Source organism: Ranitomeya imitator, chromosome 3 (assembly GCF_032444005.1).
Source record: "Ranitomeya imitator isolate aRanImi1 chromosome 3, aRanImi1.pri, whole genome shotgun sequence".
In the NCBI taxonomy this organism is placed as follows: Eukaryota; Metazoa; Chordata; class Amphibia; order Anura; family Dendrobatidae; genus Ranitomeya; species Ranitomeya imitator.
This window is the reverse complement of record NC_091284.1, coordinates 502,149,004-502,169,940: the sequence shown is the minus strand read 5'-3', so window position 1 is coordinate 502,169,940 and position 20,937 is coordinate 502,149,004. Positions and strand designations below refer to the sequence as shown.

Sequence of the window (20,937 nt, the reverse complement as noted above, 5' to 3'; positions counted from 1 at the left end):
ATCTAAGTGGTAAAAAAAATTTCAAACTTTAATAAAATAAAAATTGTGCAATTTTCCAATATCCGCAGTGTCTCCATTTTTTGTGATCTGGGGTCAGGTGAGGGCTTACTTTTTTGCGTGCCAACCTGACATTTTTAATGATACCATTTTGGTATAGATATGTTATTTATTTGCAATTTTATTGCAATGTCGCTGCGACCAAAAAACAGTGATTCTGGCGTTTTGATTTTTTTCTCGCTACGCTGTGCAGCGATCAGGTTAATCCTTTTTTTTATTGATAGATCGGGTGCTTCTGAATGTGGCGATACCAAATATGTGTAGGTATGATTTTTTTATTGTTTTATTTTGAATGGGGCGAAAGGGGGGTGATTTAAACTTTTACATATTTTTTTTTCATATTTTTTTAAACTTTTTTTTTACTTTTGCCAAGCTTCAATAGCCTCCATGGGAGGCTAGAAGATGGCACAACTCGATTGGCTCTGCTACATAGGAGCGATGAATAGATCGCTCACAGGGTGGCACTCACAGCAAGCCACCATCAACAACCATAGAGGTCTCAAGGAGACTTCTGGTTGTTATGCCGATGTATCGCTGACCCCCAATCATGTGACGGGGGTCGGCAATGTGCTCATTTCCGGCTCAATGGCTGTGAGCGGTAGTTAAATGCCACTGTCAGCATTTGACTGTGGCATTTAACTAGTTATTAGCGGCGGGTGAATCCCGATTTCACCCACCGCTATTGCGGGCACATGTCAGCTGTTCAAAAAAGCTGACATGTCCCGGTTTTGATGCGGGCTCAGCGCCAGAGCCCACATCAAAGCGGGGGTACCGACCTCCACCGTACTAGTAAGGCGGAGGATGGGAAGGGGTTAAATTTCTAATTTGACACTTAGGTTACTCGATTGTTTACTTTTACCCAATTATTTTATTATTATTATTATTAATATTAGAGATTCTTTCTAGCGGCATTTATTCCATGGCCCTTTACATGTGGAAAGGGGCAAATATAGACAAATACAAATAACATGAACAAAAAAACAAGGCACTTACAGGTGCAGAAGGAGGGAGGACCCTGCCCGCCAGGGCTCACAGTCTGCAAGGGATGGGTGAGGATACACTAGAAGAGGGTAGATCTGGTTGTTTGGCAGTTCAGTAGGTTGAGAATCACTGCACGCTGTAGGCTCATTGGAAGAGGAAAGTCTTCAGGGTCTCTTTGAAGGTTTCCATGGCAGGCGAGAGTCTGATGTGTTGGGGTAGAGCGTTCCAGAGTATGGGGGAAGCACGGGAGAAGTCTTAAGGTACCTTCACACTGAACGATATCGCTAGCGATCCGTGACGTTGCAGCGTCCTGGCTAGCGATATCGTTCAGTTTGACAGGCAGCAGCGATCAGGATCCTGCTGTGATGTCGTTGTTCGCTGCAGAAAGTCCAGCACTTTATTTCGTCGCTGGACTTCCTGCAGACATTGCTGAATCGGCATGTGTGACGCCGATTCAGCGATGTCTTCACTGGTAACCAGGGTAAACATCGGGTTACCAAGCGCAGGGCCGTGCTTAGTAACCCGATGTTTACCCTGGTTACCATTGTAAATGTAAAAAAAACAAACACTACACACTTACCTTCTGCTGTCTGTCCCCAGCGCTGTGCTTCTCTGCTCTGGCTGTGAGCGCCGGCCAGCCGGAAAGCACAGCGGTGACGTCACCGCTCTGCTTTCCGGCCGCTGTGCTCACAGTCAGAGCAGAGAAGCACAGCGCCGGGGACAGACAGCAGAAGGTAAGTATGTAGTGTTTGGTTTTTTTACGTTTACGCTGGTAACCAGGGTAAACATCGGGTTACTAAGCGCGGCCCTGCGCTTAGTAACCCAATGTTTACCCTGGTTACCAGGGGACTTCGGGATCGTTGGTCACTGGAGAGCTGTCTGTGTGACAGCTCTCCAGCGACCAAACAGCGACGCTGCAGCGATCAACATCGTTGTCGGTATCGCTGCAGCGTCGCTGAGTGTGAAGGTACCTTTAGATGCGGTTGTGGGAATGTGAGAATGTGTTCCAATAAAACCATCCTCCATTTCCTATCTCTAAGCCAGTTAACCTTAGAATGCGAATCAGAGGCCTTTTAGGCCCAGGTGCTTACTTTTTTGTTATTATCTGCAAAATTACTTTAGTCAGAATTTTGAAACTCTAGGTATTCCTCAAGTATGTTATTGTTGGTAATATCCAGTTGGTCATAAAAAAAATTTTGATAGGCATTTTGGTATAACAATTCTTTTTTGGGGAAATCCACATCTGTACGGAATGGGGGCCTTTTAGACCCCTGCTATTTTTACTATGTACTCAGCAGTGTATGTGTTAGGAGTCGAGTTTCCTCTGCTGCACAGGGGGAATCTCGATCCGTCTCCGCTGCGGTCTCCCATTCTCCTCCGGCCACAGTGGAGTCTGCTCAGCGGGGACGTCGCTCCCAGTGTCTTGCTCGCTCTCACTCTGTACAGAGAGTTACTGCTGCTTCTTCAGCTCCTGCCATTAAAGTCAGTGCTGGTCAGCGGCGAGAGGACTTCCCTGGGACTAAGTCCTTGTTTGCGCACACTGAGCATGCCCAGGGCAAGATCTCCCGTTGGAGATCGAGGGTCATGTGCTCAGGCTCTGCAGCACATTCCATTGGACCTCTTGGCAGGTCTTGGAAGGGCAAAGTTTCTGTGGCCACTTCCTGTGCTGCAACTATATAAACTGCGCATGACCGCACGGCCATGCGCTAGTGTACAATTGAATAGGTGTGTTTGTTGTGAGTGCAAGTCGTTCATTAAATACCCCTACCCTATTGTATGATGTTCGCGTATGGAGTATGGCTGCTATCTAGCGCCCGACAAATCACTCAACGTGTCACACACGTATCAGCGTCTATTGCTGTGACCGCCAGTGCGGCGCCACGCGCCAGTAGTGCACTTCCTGACCCACGTCTGGGTGCTTAGTGGTGCCTGCCAGCACGGCACAGTTCGCACTTCGGTGCTCTAATTATTAAGAGTTGCCTAACACACCCTGTTGCGGTGTTGTGTCAGCAAGTGGTCTAATCGGACTTCAATCCCAGTTGGGGTTAAGTTCGCTGACTGCTTGCTCGCCTTCTATGTGCGGTACCGCGATCCTGTGACGCAACAGGATCGCTTCCTTCACGTTGGGTGAAGTTTAACCCACGCGAGTATACTTATGAGTACCGCCATATAGTCCGTCATTACTCAGCAGCAGGTTCCATCTCTGCACGGTGGACCCCGGGCTACGAACGCACCGTACACTATCAGTCTTATTATTTGGTGCGTTCCGCTAGCCCTAACAGTATGTGTCTCAAGTTACTTTATTTGTAGTCAGGGTTGCTGGTGAAGGGGCCAGGGGGTGGATCATGCCATTTGAGGATCTAACATGATTTTAGGAGGGAATGATAAGGCCATGACATCATCTCAGGTTCTTCTGAACACAGTAATGAGCTGTGTAGAGAGTAATGAGGACAGTATACACTGTGAGCTTATTGCTGAAGGACCCATGATTATATGATGTTGGGAGGAAGTCTGACTCATTTTCAGTCTCTTTGTCTCTATAAGAAGCTTGCAAAGGGTAGAGCTTGTAAGCCACTAAAATCCAGAGAATTGTACACCACCTGAAAGAAAATATAAAAGATAAGAGCTGCTCCAGGGCCTGTCGCTACGACGGTACGATCCGTGACATTCCAGCGATATCCATACGATATCGCTGTGTCTGACACGCAGCAGCGATCAGGGACCCTGCTGAGAATCGTACATCGTAGCAGATCGTTTGGAACTTTCTTTCGTCACTGGATCTCCCGCTGTCATCGCTGGATCGGTGTGTGTGACACCGATCCAGCGATGCGTTCGCTTGTAACCAGGGTAAACATCGGGTTACTAAGCGCAGGGCCGTGCTTAGTAACCCGATGTTTATCCTGGTTACCATCATAAATGTAACAAAAACAAACAGTACATACTTACATTCCAGTGTCTGTCAGGTCCCTTGCCGTCTGCTTCCCGCACTGACTGACTGCCGGCCGTAAAGTGAAAGCAGAGCACAGCGGTGACGTCACCGCTGTGCTGTGCTTTCACTTTACGGCCAGCAGTCAGTCAGTGCTAGAAGCAGACGGCAAGGGACAGACACCGGAATGTAAGTATGTAGCGTTTGTTTTTTTTACGCTGGTAACCAGGGTAAACATCGGGTTACTAAGCGCGGCCCTGCGCTTAGTAACCAGATGTTTACCCTGGTTACCCGGGGACCTCGGCATCGGTGGTCGCTGTAGAGCTGTCTGTGTGACAGCTCTCCAGCGACCACACAATGACTTACCAACGATCACGGCCAGGTCGTATCGCTGGTCGTGATCGTTGGTAAATTGTATAGTGTAACGGTACCCAAGGAAAACAAAAGCATTGTTTCATTTGTCCAAGAAATTTAGATAAGAAAACTGAGCAATATTGTACCACTTGTGGGGAAAATGTCTGCAAAGAACATTCTTCAGAAAAGATAACATGTGAAAATTGTTTGGAAGACGAATAAAATTGAAAAGAAAAAGTTAGAAAAGAAATGTAGCTGTAGCTAGTTTACTCTAGATTTTTATACCTTTGTGTGATTTTGATATATTTGCTTGAAATTTTGAAAAAAAATGTTTTTTTGGTGTTTTCTGCAAAAAAATTATAATTAAAATGTTGGGCATTATTCATATCTTATTTTGCAATTTTGAAAAAACTTGTAAAAGTTCTTTATGTGAGTTTCTTCATATGTTTTGCATCATAAAAGGCCCCCGTTATGTAAATGTGCAGATTTTTTACGTCACGCATTCTAGAGTTAACTGAATTACACTTTTTTTCTACTAGTCCCATTGTTTTTTTTGATATACCAACTTTTTATGTGGTACAATATTGAATGGTTTGGAAAAGTCCAGACAGACGACATACATGGCCTTACCCTGGCAGGGCCTGAAACTTACCTCCTCGGAAGCTTATCAGATTGATTTGAAATCACTGATCCCCTATAAATCCATGTTTATGCCATGTTATGAAGTTAATTTTATTGAAATCTCTAAAAAAAAGCCCTCAAAACTGTTGCCAACAGGAGACTAACACATTACACTAACAGGCTTATATTTTACAGGTACAGTTTTTGACCCATTTTTCAATATTTGCACCACATTTGATATGTGACAGTCTAGTGGGTATCAATCCTGTTATTATGGAATTCTTGAATATTATAAATAATAGTCTGCCCATTATATGTTACCTAATATTTTCAGTACTTTGATGTGTGTCATGTAGGTGTTCTAATTTGTCTATTTTAGTGTTTTAGAGATGGTTCCATACTTCCTGCTGGTGACATATTATGGAGAATTTGTGGTATCCCATATCATGTCATGTATCATTGGATTGTCTTGTGTAAATACTGTAGAGTTGAAGACATTAATTTAAAAAGGCTGTATTTTGGTCCTGATAGAAACGTAATGTAACTATGTTTTTGTAGTTAATTAAGCTTATGTTTGCAGCTAAATTTGCAAAATTATGACATATACAGGATAGATTATTTAAAATTAATTGCCACTCAGGTATGATTGAGAGAAAAAACACTTAAGTTCTCAATTATACAATATAATAATCCATCCTTTCAATACTGACCAATAAATATGTCAAATCATATTGGTGTCTTTTTGATGTCTTCAATTTCAAGAAAAATAGGCATAAAAAAATTCATGTTCTAAGACTCACAATCCTCCTACCATTGCATATTATTATTATTATTGGAAAATGAAAAATGGAAATGCATATAGATCAACTGCATTATAATTCATGGAAGGAAAAGGATAGACATGAAATGTTCTTTTTCTATTAGATTGTGGCATACAAAATTCAAGGTCTTTGATTTGTTTAGATTTTTTTTCATTTTATGCTACGTTAAAACTAATTCATATGATAAATAATCATCCAAACATTCCAAGCTATTAAAGGATGCAAATTAAAGAAACTCATTTCAATTTGTGCCTTCAAAAATGTAAATGGCACAAGATAAACATACAGGCTTAATAGTGTTCTCTCCAATTAAGCTATTTATAGACTTATTTCTGACTATGATGTGACAGTAAAAAGAAAATAGATGTATTTGTATCAGTTTTAAGTGGCACAATATATTATGCTATACTAAACAATATATTTAAGGACTTTGCTGCCACTTTACAAACACTGATCCTTATTAAAAAAACATTCTGTAAAAACAGCTGTGACATTTGCAGATAGATCAGAAATGGATATATATGGTAGGCTGTATAAAATGGATATGTTTAGATTTATTTATTTTTTCCAGGACACAAAGTAATTCAAGGGTATTGGTAAAAATACATTTCAATGAAAGTTACAAATGCTTTACAAAATTTCTGGGGCTGACCATAAGATCAATAACAATAACAATTTTGTCTTCTGTGACAATTTGGTCAGTGTACAGACAAAAGAAGAGGGAGCCTAGGACTGGACCTTGAAGAACCCTAAAAGAAAAGAGGAAGAGGAAAAGAATAGCCACCAAATTATAAAGGAGCATTCTGAAAGGAGGCAGAGAACCAAGAGAGAGCTTTATTTGAAGCTGAGAGAGTGGAGAATAGTCAGGAGGGGATGGTGATCCACAGTGTCAAATGCAGTAAAGCAATCCACGAGAATCAACAGGGAGTAGTTAACATTATACTTAGCTGTTATGGTAAATGGTAGATCATTAGAGACGTTAGTAAGAGCAGGCTCTGTAAAATTTAAAGAGCAGAAACTGGTTTGTAAAGGGTCAAGAAGAGAGGAGTCAAGTTTTATCATTGCATGTTTGTATGAGGAGGGATAGATTAGAGAAGAAAGAGATATGTTAAATAAGTGGAAGTGACTGCTGGGGAGAGGGACTGAAGAAGATGTGAGGAAATAGGGACATTGGTGTTGGTTAAAGGGCAAGAAGAAGCAAGGAGCCAGGTAACTTCTTCTGTGACAGGTTGAAAAACTGGAAAGTGATGGAGAGGTGTGTGAGGAAAGGGGGTTTAAGCAATGTTGAAGAGAATGAGTCTGCAGCATGTGTAAGAGTTGCTGTAGTCTGTATCAGGTTGTTTTATACCTAGTAAATGCTGCTTGATCCAGCGCACTTTCCAATGTGGCAATGCTTACTCTGGACAGGGTAGGGAGGAGCATGGAACTGTTAAACGTTGCTGGATGTTGATGACACATAGATTGCTGTATGTGTAGTATGTAGGAGTGTACTGATTGGGGCAAGAGTTATTGAAAGATATAGAAAGAAAATTGTGACCAGAGGGCAAAGTCATAGAGTGAGCAACATAGCAAAAAAAATCAGGTACAGTGGATTCCCATCTTTCTGCGTGGGAAGCTGTAAAAGGTGAGGAGTTTAGAGAAAGAAGATGAGTAGCAGATGCAAATATAAATTATCAATGGGGATGTTAAAGTAGCCAATGATGAGAGTCAGAATGTTACAGAATAGGAAGTGTGGAAGTCAGATTGCAAAGTCATCCAGTGACTGGTTGGGTTTGCCTGGAGGGCAATGCACACCTGCCAATTGCATGGAGATGAGTTTTATGAGTCCAACAGTATGGACTTTAAAAGAGAGGAACATAAGCAAGGACATTGGGGGTATAATGTAGAAAGCACATTGTAATGAAAAACGCAGATCAACACCTTCACTATGATTATTCTGAGGTCCAGAGGAATATGAAAACTATAGCTCACTGTATAATAGAGTAGAATCCCTGTGCACACAGCCTTATCAGGTGAGCATGATATTCTCATCCACACGGTCTATCCAGTTCTGATTTTGTGTGCATGAGGAATAACTTCATAACACAATTATATAACTTACTGTTAGGGCTAGCGGAGTTCACCAAATAATTAGAAAGATAGAGTAAGGTGCGTTCGCAGCTCGGGGTCCACCGTGCAGAGATGGAACCTGCTGCTAAGCAATGACGGACTATATGGTGGTACAATATGGATTCTCACACAGGTTAACTTCACCCAGTATGAAGAAAACGAACTCTGTTGCGTCACAGGGCGCGGTACCGCACAAAGAGCACAAGCAAGGAGTCACAGAACCCTACCCTTAGACTCAGGATTAGAGTACAACTAGACCTCTTGTGCTCGACACAGCAACTGGGATATCAGCGTAACCAAAATAATAATTTAAATGCACGAAAGTGTGTGCAGTGCCACTCTGGTGGACGCAATTAACCACCCAGGCTTGGGTAAGGAAAGCGCTGTGAAAGCGCAAGGCGTCGCACTGGCGGTCACAGCAATCTGACGATGTATTGTGTGTCACGTGCTGATGGCTAAGTTGGGCGCTAGATAGCAATCATCCACCTTACGCGAGCAGTCATACACAAGGGAGGGGATAATTAATGAACGACTTTCACACATCAACACACATGTTTACAAGTGTACACTAGCGCATGGCCGTGCGGTCATGCAAACCTTTTATAGCTGCAGCATGTACAGGACCTTCCCAGAAGGACCAATGGGAGGCTGCCACAGAAGTTGAGCACCTTCAGGACCTTCCTGGAGGACCAATGGGAATTGCTGCAGTATCTGAGCATGTGACCCTCGATCTCCAACGAGAGATCTTGCCCTGGGCATGCAAAGAAGGGGAAAAGCAGGACTTAGTCCCAAAAGCATCTGCTTGCCGCTGCCCAGCACTGGCTTTAATGGCAAAAGCTGGAAAAGCAGCAGTAAACCATTGCACAGAGTGAGACTGAGCAAGACGCTGGGATCGACAACTCCGCTGAGCAGGCTCCACTGCGGCAGAAGAAGAATGGGAGGCCACAACAGAGATGGCCCGAGATTTCCCCTGTGCAGAGGCGGGAACTCGACCCCTAACACTTATATTCTGCATATTTCATCATTTTATCTTTCTGCCGGTGATATCTCTAATTTTCAGTTGTTTCAGAGATGCTCCATGGAGATTAGCTGCTAAGATGTTTCCCATACATGTCACAAAAAAACGAGGCCCTTCTTAAAATATACCAATATAATGCAGGATGTATGCAGGTTCTAGTGAAATAAAATAGAACTCGCACTGGGGTCACAAATTGATGGTAGTACAGATAGCATATATTAATAAACAACAGGATAATAGCACCTTTGCACATATACTGACAAACAACCATATTTTTAGGGCAGGTGGATTGCTGAGCACTAAGTAAATGCACCTCACAAGTACAAAGAGCCTACTATCCCACATAAATATGACAATACCAAGGATGCAGAGAGGGTCCGGTGAGAAAAGGCAAATGTAATATAGATTAATAATATTTATGAGCAACTGCCAACTTTAATTGTGCAGATCTATCTGCAGAGTTTCAAGTAAATTTTAATATGTTGAGAATCGATTTGCAGTTCACAAAACAAAAGAAATTTGTCTGACACCATTTCCCATACTGCTGAAGCATCAGAAAGTGGGTTAATGTTATTTTGCATTGTCGCATGGGGCTCCCCGTAATGCCCTGCAACGATAACATATTACAGATCATCCTACCTTGTGCAATGGTAGTCAGTAACTGGGTCATCAAAAATAAGCAGTTCTCAGAAGAGCAAATTTTGTATGGCTCAGTTATATCAATCTCCAGAATAACTGGGTAATCCCCTCTCTCCTGTAGAGTTTAAGATGTTATGGTCTGCAGAGGCCACTTTCTCTCTCTTGCCTGTAGAGTGTAAGCTGTTATAGTCATACAGTCTTCTTCTCAAGCTACATAAGATCAACGGGGTCCTCATTCTCTTCTGTAGAGTATAAGCTCTTATGGTCAGCAAGGTTCAGAGTGTAAGCTCCCTCCAATTGAATTTCCTGAGCAATTACAAGCTTTGCGGTATTGAGATTCATGCTAATTTGAGCTAATTTGCATCTAATCAAAGTTTTGGTGAAAATTCATCAAAGTCAGTAAATTGAAATTTTATAAAATATGCTCACTAGTGTTGAGCATTCCGATACCGCAAGTATCGGGTATCGGCCGATATTTGCGGTATCGGAATTCCGATCCCGAGATCTGATATTTTTGCGATATCGGGAATCGTGATTGGGATGAATATTCATGTGTAAAATAAAGAATAAAAATAAAAAATATGGGTATACTCACCCCTCCAGCGGACCCTGGACCTTAGCGGTGTAACCGGCAGCCCCCGTTCCTAAGAATGAGCAGGTAAAGGACCTGCGATGACGTCGCGGCTTGTGATTGGTCGCGTGAGCGGTCACATGTGTGGTCACATGACCAATCACAAGCCACGACGTCATCGAAGGTCCTTCACCCACTCATTCTTAGGAACGGGGGCTGCCGGTTGCAGCGGTTACAACCAGGGCGCGTCCGAGGGTGAGTATATCCCTATTTTTTATTTTTATTCTTTATTTTACACATAAATATGGATCCCAGGGCCTGAAGGAGAGTTTCCTCTCCTTCAGACCCTGGGATCCATCGAGGATACATTCCAATATTTGTGTCCCATTGACTTGTATTGGTATCGGGTATCGGTATCGGCGATATCCGATATTTTTCGGATATCGGCCGATACAATACGATACCGATACTTTCAAATATCGGACGGTATCGCTCAACACTAATGCTCACCTCTACTACTCAACATTTATAGCCCATGTATAGGGTGGTTGGATAGTATTATAAATGCATGCAGGCTTTATAAGGTTCTAGTTCCATAGATACAGTGGACAGCATCTTATGTGCCAAGATGGCTTTCGGCCTATTTGTCAGGCAGGTATAATAAAATAAAGCAGGCTGCTTCTCAGTCACAGCTACATAAGAGACAGTGACATTCCTGTTCTTTGGTCTCAATGTAGGACATGATCAGAGTCTCATCATAGTTACATAGTTACATAGGTTGAATAAAGACCTAGCTCCATCAAGTTCAACCTTTCTCCACCAACTACATATTTTATCACTAATCTACCTGTAACCCACAATGTGATGTGTATCAAGGAAATCATCCAGCCCTTTTTTAAAAGCTGTTATAGTGTCTGTGTGTTAGGGTATTCCACAGTCTGACTGCTCTAACTGTAATGAACTCTTTCCTGTTTAGCTGTCAGAATTGCCTTTCTTCCATCCATAATGAATGCCCCCTGGTCCTCAGTTCAACATGTGAACATTAAACAGTAGTACTGAGGTCTGTAGCTGTACATCCAGCACTGAGAAAAAAAAAACTTTCTGTAAAGTAGCAACATTTGTGTTTATCTTTAAGTCTGTTTTTCCTTATTACTCTCCCTCTGACAAACTTTCAGACAAGCTGAAAACAGATCCCCTAGTTAATGAGCAATCTGCCTTGTCTTGAGCAAGTGTAATTTTTGCTGTGTTTCTGAGTGAATGATGTCTTCAGGACTCAGCAGACGAAGGGAGATGTTGTACATGAAGAAACAAGCATAATTTTGCAGAAAAAAATATTACATTTCTTGTGCTATTGTTCTATAAACAATTTATTGGACAACACTATTTTACTGTTGGCAATTCCAGGCTGCATTTGACTTATTTGCTTAAACTAAGTCCAGTATTATTTTCATGTTTTCAGATGAAAGAGAAGATGTTCAAAGGAAAACATTCACGAAATGGATAAATGCTCAGTTTGCAAAGGTAAGTAATACTTTCACATAAACATTTTTACTGTTTTTACTGTTTTTTACTGTTTTTATCTTTTTGATTTATCAAACCCCTTTGCAGCACGGACAATCTCCACTTTTTTGTTTCTGTTTTTTTCCTCCCCTTGTCATAAGAGCCATGACTTTTAAATTTTTCTGTCCACGTAAACATCTGAGGACATTTTTTGCAAGAAAAGTTTAACTTTTTGGTGACTCAATTCACTTTATCCCATCGTGTACAGGATAGCAATAAAAGAACTCCAATTGTGGTGAACTTGTGGAAAAATGCAATTGTAACACATTATTGTAGTAGTGAAAAAAAATCTGAAATGAAAAGAAACAACTTTTTTTACTGTGTCAACATTTTTTGAGACTCACAACACTTTCATTTCTTGGTCGATAGAGCTGCATGAGGACTTATTTTCTTACGAGGCAAGACAATATTTTTATCAATACCATTTTGGGATAAGTATGATATTTTGATAGTTTTATGACTTTTTTGTGGTACCGTAGAGACCATAAACACACAATTTTGTAATTTTGTGTATTTGTCTGTTTATGGTGTTTTCCAATTGGGTTAATTTTTTAATATTTTAGACCACACCATTGTGGATGCAGCTATACTATTTTTGTGTATTTTTGTATTATTTTTAATGGGGGAAAAGGCAGGTGACTTGAACTTTTTTCTTATTTTGGAAAACTTTTTTATGGTCAGCAAGGTTTTAATTTTCAATGAATTTATTAGTTCCTTTAGGGCAGAGGTCCCCAACTCCAGTCCTCAAGGCCCACCAACAGGTCATGTTTTCAGGATTTCCTTTGCATTGCACAGGTGATGCAATTATTACCTGGGCAAAACTAAGGAAATCCTGAAAACATGACATGTTGGTGGGCCTTGAGGACTGGAGTTGGGGACCTCTGCTTTAGGGGACTTGATCACTTGTATTGTACAAAGCAATTCCATAGTACTGCTACATATACTAACAAGCATAGCCTCCTTTGAAGTCCAGCAACAGGCTGGATTTCAAAAGGAGCTTTGTAATGACAGGCATATACTTCTTCTGCAGACACCCAGCTATTATGACACCCCATCGGTGCTCTGCAATCTCCCCACGAGCATTAATAGGTGCATAGAATGACACGCCCCATGCCGGTATGCTGGTCATGCCACTATCAGAGTTTGATAGTAAACTGTTAGATACAGCTGCTGTTAAAGGCAAATCCTGCCAGGTATGGGGCAATCTTACTCCGTGAGCACACTCCATAGATCTACTACCAACTTGAGATGTATATGAGCTATGGATGTTGGTAAAGGATTAAGAATTTGCTTTTTAGAATCCCAAAGACTAAACACATGCAGACTGTATAACTTGCATGTAACTGCTGCAGTGTAAAAGTTGGAAATGCTTTACTTTACACATCTGTTAGATCACACCTTGAGAAATACATTTAAAGAATGGTAGTTATTTTGTATGGCTTACTTTAGCTAATCACACAAATCATTTACTTTCTTAATTGTTCATTATGTAACTTCCACATAAACCATGTCATTGTTGTGTACATTAATCATAAGAAAAACTAAATAGATTATTGTTAAAATCAATATAAAAGTTATTATTCCTTTTTCAGAAAATATCTCATAATTGCTGCATTTCGTACAATTATTTATTCAAAATAACTGTCACAACAAATTAGGAAAAGGTAAATATCCCTGGAAGAGAAGGATCTTAATTTACAAACTTTGCCTACTATGCTAACTTCAGATTTGATTTTATTTAGAACATTTTTCTTGTTGGCTTGAAATCCTCTTTAATGAAAATAATGCATTTTCTAGTACAGCTCTTAAACATAATCTTTTTTTAAGTCATTTTTCTTTTTTCTTCGTATTAGTATATAATTGTTATGGATGGTTCTATTGGAGCAGTCAACTTTTAAATCAGGAATTGTTCCTGTCATAATTAATGTTTATATTCTTATTTGATATGAAAATGTTTACTTTCCAATAATGTATAACCTTTATGTTATGTAGAAACATATTTTGCTTTAGAGCAGTAGAGTCATATCTCTTTCTGCATTGTTTAATGTTACAATATTTGCAATAAATCATCAAACTTTGATTCCAACGTGCTCTAAAATGAAGATTTATTGCTTTTTATGTGGTAGCAAAGCTAATTAAGAAACCTAGCACTTGTGTATCCAATGTATTCAGCTGGTTATAACAGCAGAGCATTAGTTATTGCATATAGTGGTTTGTATATGAAGAAATTGTGTAACACCGGAGGCATGTTTTTTTCCCAAAAAACAATGTCTTACCTGTCTAAGAGGTATGTTGTATTTTGCAGTTCAGTCTCTTTTATTCGAATAAAGCTGAGCTATAAAGCTAGAAACTGAAAAACAAAGCTATTTTTTTCTAACGCTACACAAAAATTTTAAGAATAAAGGGAAAAAATTATTGAAAATTTAGTAAATTGTGATGTAATGTACTGATGTGATTATTCAAAAGTTGTCAGATTCAGTTATGAAATTAGTGGTTTCTTTATGATTTTGTGCTCCTGAATCCAAATATGAGAATGAAAATGTTTAGTTGGCTCTTGTTTCTATGATATCGATGAGTTTTCCTTTTGCTTCTACATATAATTAATAAATAAAAGTTTCAGTATTCTAAAACATTATTACTTTTGCAAGTATAAAGATGCAGAATATTTTATTTTGACTTTATGATATTTATTTAGAGGAAACTTAGCAACAGTTAAAATAACTAAAATATGTTTAAACACTATTGTGAATTATAAACAGTTCTAGAAATTGCACTATAAAATTTTGTAATTGTTCAGTGACAACTCTTTTTGCTTGTCTCTCGTACTCTTGTTTTTGAACACTTCTTACCATTGTCTAACAGTAATCTGCAAGCATTGATGGATTCCATTTTGGTGGAAAAAAGTCTGTGGGGGCATGTTTCAGCCAAGATCATTGTATGTTATGAAGAATTTTTTTTCACCAAATCTTCATAAATATCTACTATTGAGTTTCCCCAAAAAATAGTTACCACTAAAGCAAATGCTACCCATACAGCCTTTTCCTTGAACTGCAACAAGAGGCAAAAGCCCTTATCTTGAAGAAGCTTCCAAATCTGAGGTCCAACAAAGACTCCTTCTTTTACCCTTTTCACTCAACCTTGAAAATATATCAATTAGATACTTGAAAGTAATTGCATTTTTATCCATTTCATTTACAAAGTTCTTCACTAAGCCGAACTTGATATGCAATGGTGTTAACAAAATCTTTTCTAGGTCAACAATTGTTGGGTACATTTATACTCCATGACTGAAGTGAATGTCGGACAAGCCAGTCTCTTTTAATGCAGTGATATTCCCTTGCATGACTACCCCACTCACACAGAAAGCAGTAGTACTTTGTATTGCATCCTGTATTTGCACCATGGAGACCAAGTAAGAGGGTAACCACCTTTGAGTCACCACAGAGGTGCCACATATGCTGGTTGCAGTTCAGGCACCTCAATAGCTGTTTCATATAGTCATAGGTTTGTTTAATGTGGACTGCACAACCAATAGGAATCAAAGGTGTGCCATTATGCAGCAAGACAGCTTTAAGACTTGTTTTTGAAAAATCGATAAAAATCCTCAATTCCTTTGGATCTCGACTTCCATTAAAATGTTGATGTTGTTGCATGCCACAAGATCATCCTCTATGAAGACATATTAGACAAGATCTTTATCATGGTGGCAGAACAAAGAAATCCAAACATCGACTGCTAGAATATTCCACTGCTGTAGCCTTGAACCTAAGAGGTCAGACTTACTCTTAGGCTGCAGTCACACTATCAGTATTTGGTCAGTATTTTACATCAGTATTTGTAAGCCAAAACCAGGAGTGGAACAATTAGAGGAAAAGTATAATAGAAACATATGCACCACTTCTGCATTTATCACCCACTCCTGGTTTTGGCTTGCAAATACTGATGTAAAATACTGACCAAAGACTGCTAGTGTGACGGCAGCCTTAAGCAGATCCAAATCTCTAACAAGATTGTTCAGTTCACTTTGTGCTATAAGGTGTGGTTCAGTTAAGGTTGCTGAAGGAAAGTCTGAGTAGGGAGAAGAAGATGCTTCATGACACCAAGCGCCTCTTCTTCCTCACTTAACTCAACCAAAAATGTTTCTGGTGCTTTTGGCACCAGCAGTTCTTCTGTATGTGGTCCTGGGCGTATTGCAGATAGATTGTTTGTATACTGTAAAGTCTACTTCTATCTTAAAAAACTCCTTTCCTAATAGGGGTTCCATGCAGAAGCATAGCATAGCAATGGGTAGTGTAATCAGTTTGCTTTCTCCAGATCATTGGGCATGCAAAAGGCATAGATTGCCTCTTCCCGTGCAACCACTGGGTAAGATGTGATGAACATCTACTGCAACATATAAATGGAGCCCAACTCTTGTCCTGATCTTCTATTATGCAGCCAAAATACAGGTTGCAGTCTTTCCTTATCATGCTAGTTAAAGGGAACCTGTCACCTGAATTTGGCGGGACCATTTTTCGGTCATATGGGCGGAGTTTTCAGGTGTTTGATTCACCCTTTCCTTACCCGCTGGCTGCATGCTGGCCGCAATATTGGATTGAAGTTCATTCTCTGTCCTCCGTAGTACATGCCTGCGCAAGGCAAGATTCAGGTGACAGGTTCCCTTTAAGTTTCACCTTTGTGATGCAAAAGTGACTTCTCTGCATATGTAGCAAAAACTACCTGCTTTGTTATTGCAAGAAAGAGTCATATCTGAAAAAATATAAAGGAACTTGCTAAGAAATTAAGTTAAGAAATCCTAAAACTGTATACTTTACACAGCGAGCATTTAAAAAATTCTGAAGATGCAATGCTAATTATGTAAATTGTCTTGGCATAGAGGAAGAAAGATAGAACTCTAGTGTCACCTATTGGAAGGTTGCAATCCTACAAGTCAATGTTGACCCTTTAACGAACCTTGTCACATGACTTGAGATTCTGATTTGGCTATTCTCCTAAGTCATGTAACAAGGCTCATAAAAGGGTCAACATTGACTTGTAGGATTGCTACCTTCCAATAGGTGGAACTAGAGTTCTAGCTCTCTTCCTCTCTGAAGAGACAATATGCATAATTAGCATATTACACAGATGAGCATTGTGGCTTTAAGTCTCCTCATTTCGGCATGCTTAGCAAGTCGATCTCCGCAAGGAGAAATGATACTTCTTGGATAATGGTGATGCAATGGTAATTAGTAGAGTTGAGCGACCTTGACCTTTTTAGAGTCGAGCCGGGTTTCGCGAAACCCGACTATCTCAAAAGTCGGGTCGAGTGAAATCGGCCGATTATGACGTAAAGTCGGGATCGACCGAAACACGAAACCCAATGCAAGTCAATGGGGCAGCATAGTCGGCAGTGAGTGGGGGCCAGGAAAACACCTAGAGTGCCCATTTTAATGTCAAAACCATCCATTCTTCTTAATGAAGCTTGTCAAGCGTAATTTACCTTATAATAATTGGAAGGCATTTGAAATTGGGGGTCATTTGGCTAAAGTTGTGGTGGGTAGGGCTGGTTCAAGTAATTAGTGGGCCCAGGAAATCTGGACCACGTCACGGCAGTGGAGCAGGGAGAGGTAAGTATTTCAACTTTGCAAGTGCTGTGAACCTGAGCAAGCAGGGGGGGCCCACTCGTTGGCATTGGCACTGGCACAGGGCCCCTCAAAGTACAGCGGTGTGTTTGCACGGCGGGGGCGCCTCCCACCGGCAGCAACACTTTTGCGTACCATGAGAGGCCCTGTGCCAGTGACGTCGCCAACTAGTATTCCTCCCCCCACCTGATGAAGGAACCTGCACTTTCATCTGCACCTTCCTGTTTGTCCCCGTGTAAGGTGGTATGGTATGCGGGAAGGGGGACCTGACTTTCAGCAGGGTCACAATCTTGCAGTGTAGCGTGCACGGGAAATGTTGCGTTATGGGTCAATGTACCAGCAGAATCATCTATCACTGGCTGGGCAATGGGCAGGATAAGGAGGAAACACAGATATAGGCCCAAAGAATAAAGTGGGCTAAATACAGTTCAAAATTGGTAACACAGGACTAATCAGGGGGCATTGCAGTGGAGGACAACTGGAATGAGAGGCTGACACAGAGAGTAGGCCCAAATCAGTAAGTAGTCGAAATGCAGTTCAAAATTGGCAACAGTAGTAAACAGGCGGCACAGCTTTGTTCAGTGGAGGAGAACAGCAAGGAGTGGCAGACACCGATAGTAGGCCCCAACCCAACTAGTAGGCCAAATGCAGTCTAACATTAACAACTACTTTAAGAGCGCCTGAAAACGGAATTTCAGGACAGGAAACCAGAAGAACAGCAAGGAGCGGCAGACACCGATAGTAGGCCCCAAACCAACTAGTACGCCAAATGCAGTTGTTCCGTTTAACCACAATTTAATGAGAGCCTGAAGATAGAAGTTCAGGAAAGGCAACCTGGAGAACACCTTGGAGTGGAACACACCATCTCTCTACACCCCATACCCAATTTGTAGGTCTAATGCAGCGTAGTTTCCAACAACTACTAAACGAGAGCATGATGATCGAAGCATTGGCGAGGAAACCTGGGGAACACCTTGGAGTGGAACACACCATCTCTCTACACCCCATACCCAATTTGTAGGCCTAATGCAGCGTAGTTTCCAACAACTACTAAACGAGAGCATGATGATCGAAGCATTGGCGAGGAAACCTGGGGAACACCTTGGAGTGGAACACACCATCTCTCTACAGTGGAACACACCATCTCTCTACACCCCATACCCAATTTGTAGGCCTAATGCAGCGTAGTTTCCAACAACTACTAAACGAGAGCCGGAAGATCGAAGCTCAGGAAAGGCAACCTGGAGAACACCTTGGAGTGGAACACACCATCTCTCTACACCCCATACCCAATTTGTAGGCCCAATGCAGCGTAGTTTCCAACAACTACTAAACGAGAGCCGGAAGATCGAAGCAATGGAGAGGAAACCTGGGGAACACCTTGGAGTGTAGCACACCATCTCTCTACACCCCATACCCAATTTGTAGGCCTAATGCAGCGTAGTTTCCAACAACTACTAAACGAGAGCCGGAAGATCGAAGCAATGGAGAGGAAACCTGGGGAACACCTTGGAGTGTAACAAACCATCTCTCTACACCCCATACCCAATTTGTAGGCCTAATGCAGCGTAGTTTCCAACAACTACTAAACGAGAGCATGAAGATCGAAGCAATGGAGAGGAAACCTGGGGAACACCTTGGAGTGGAACACACCATCTCTCTACACCCCATACCCAATTTGTAGGCCTAATGCAGCGTAGTTTCCAACAACTACTAAACGAGAGCATGATGATCGAAGCATTGGCGAGGAAACCTGGGGAACACCTTGGAGTGGAACACACCATCTCTCTACAGTGGAACACACCATCTCTCTACACCCCATACCCAATTTGTAGGCCTAATGCAGCGTAGTTTCCAACAACTACTAAACGAGAGCCGGAAGATCGAAGCAATGGAGAGGAAACCTGGGGAACACCTTGGAGTGTAACACACCATCTCTCTACACCCCATACCCAATTTGTAGGCCTAATGCAGCGTAGTTTCCAACAACTACTAAACGAGAGCCGGAAGATCGAAGCAATGGAGAGGAAACCTGGGGAACACCTTGGAGTGTAACACACCATCTCTCTACACCCCATACCCAATTTGAAGGCCTAATGCAGCGTAGTTTCCAACAACTACTAAACGAGAGCCGGAAGATCGAAGCAATGGAGAGGAAACCTGGGGAACACCTTGGAGTGTAACACACCATCTCTCTACACCCCATACCTAATTTGTAGGTCTAATGCAGCGTAGTTTCCAACAACTATTAAACGAGAGCATGAAGATCGAAGCAATGGAGAGGAAACCTGGGGAACACCTTGGAGTGGAACACACCATCTCTCTACACCCCATACCCAATTTGTAGGCCTAATGCAGCGTAGTTTCCAACAACTACTAAACGAGAGCATGAAGATCAAAGCAATGGAGAGGAAACCTGGGGAACACCTTGGAGTGGAACACACCATCTCTCTACACCCCATACCCAATTTGTAGGCCTAATGCAGCGTAGTTTCCAACAACTACTAAACGAGAGCATGATGATCGAAGCATTGGCGAGGAAACCTGGGGAACACCTTGGAGTGGAACACACCATCTCTCTACAGTGGAACACACCATCTCTCTACACCCCATACCCAATTTGTAGGCCTAATGCAGCGTAGTTTCCAACAACTACTAAACGAGAGCCGGAAGATCGAAGCAATGGAGAGGAAACCTGGGGAACACCTTGGAGTGTAACACACCATCTCTCTACACCCCATACCCAATTTGTAGGCCTAATGCAGCGTAGTTTCCAACAACTACTAAACGAGAGCCGGAAGATCGAAGCAATGGAGAGGAAACCTGGGGAACACCTTGGAGTGTAACACACCATCTCTCTACACCCCATACCCAATTTGTAGGCCTAATGCAGCGTAGTTTCCAACAACTACTAAACGAGAGCCGGAAGATCGAAGCAATTGAGAGGAAACCTGGGGAACACCTTGGAGTGTAACACACCATCTCTCTACACCCCATACCCAATTTGTAGGCCTAATGCAGCGTAGTTTCCAACAACTACTAAACGAGAGCCGGAAGATCGAAGCAATGGAGAGGAAACCTGGGGAACACCTTGGAGTGGAACACACCATCTCTCTACACCCCATACCCAATTTGTAGGCCTAATGCAGCGTAGTTTCCAACAACTACTAAACGAGAGCATGAAGATCGAAGCAATGGAGAGGAAACCTGGGGAACACCTTGGAGTGGAACACACCATCTCTCTACACCCCATACCCAATTTGTAGGCCTAATGCAGCGTAGTTTCCAACAACTACTAAACGAGAGCCGGAAGATCGAAGCAATGGAGAGGAAACCTGGGGAACACCTTGGAGTGTAACACACCATCTCTCTACACCCCATACCCAATTTGTAGGCCTAATGCAGCGTAGTTTCCAACAACTACTAAACGAGAGCCGGAAGATCGAAGCTCAGGAAAGGCAACCTGGGGAACACCTTGGAGTGGAACACACCATCTCTCTACACCCCATACCCAATTTGTAGGCCCAATGCAGCGTAGTTTCCAACAACTACTAAACGAGAGCATGAAGATCGAAGCAATGGAGAGGAAACCTGGGGAACACCTTGGAGTGTAACACACCATCTCTCTACACCTCATACCCAATTTGTAGGCCTAATGC

General features: G+C 41.8%; 1 protein-coding gene across 1 annotated transcript in view; it reads left to right on the top strand.

Annotated features, from left to right (window-relative positions):
- DMD (dystrophin) overlaps window positions 1-20,937 on the top strand; it is a 4,179,683-nt gene that overhangs the window by 380,311 nt on the left and 3,778,435 nt on the right. Inside the window, exon 2 of the mRNA XM_069757653.1 lies at window positions 11,557-11,618. Within this exon, the coding sequence (XP_069613754.1) occupies window positions 11,557-11,618 (62 nt within the window). The remainder of the gene's footprint in view (window positions 1-11,556; window positions 11,619-20,937) is intronic.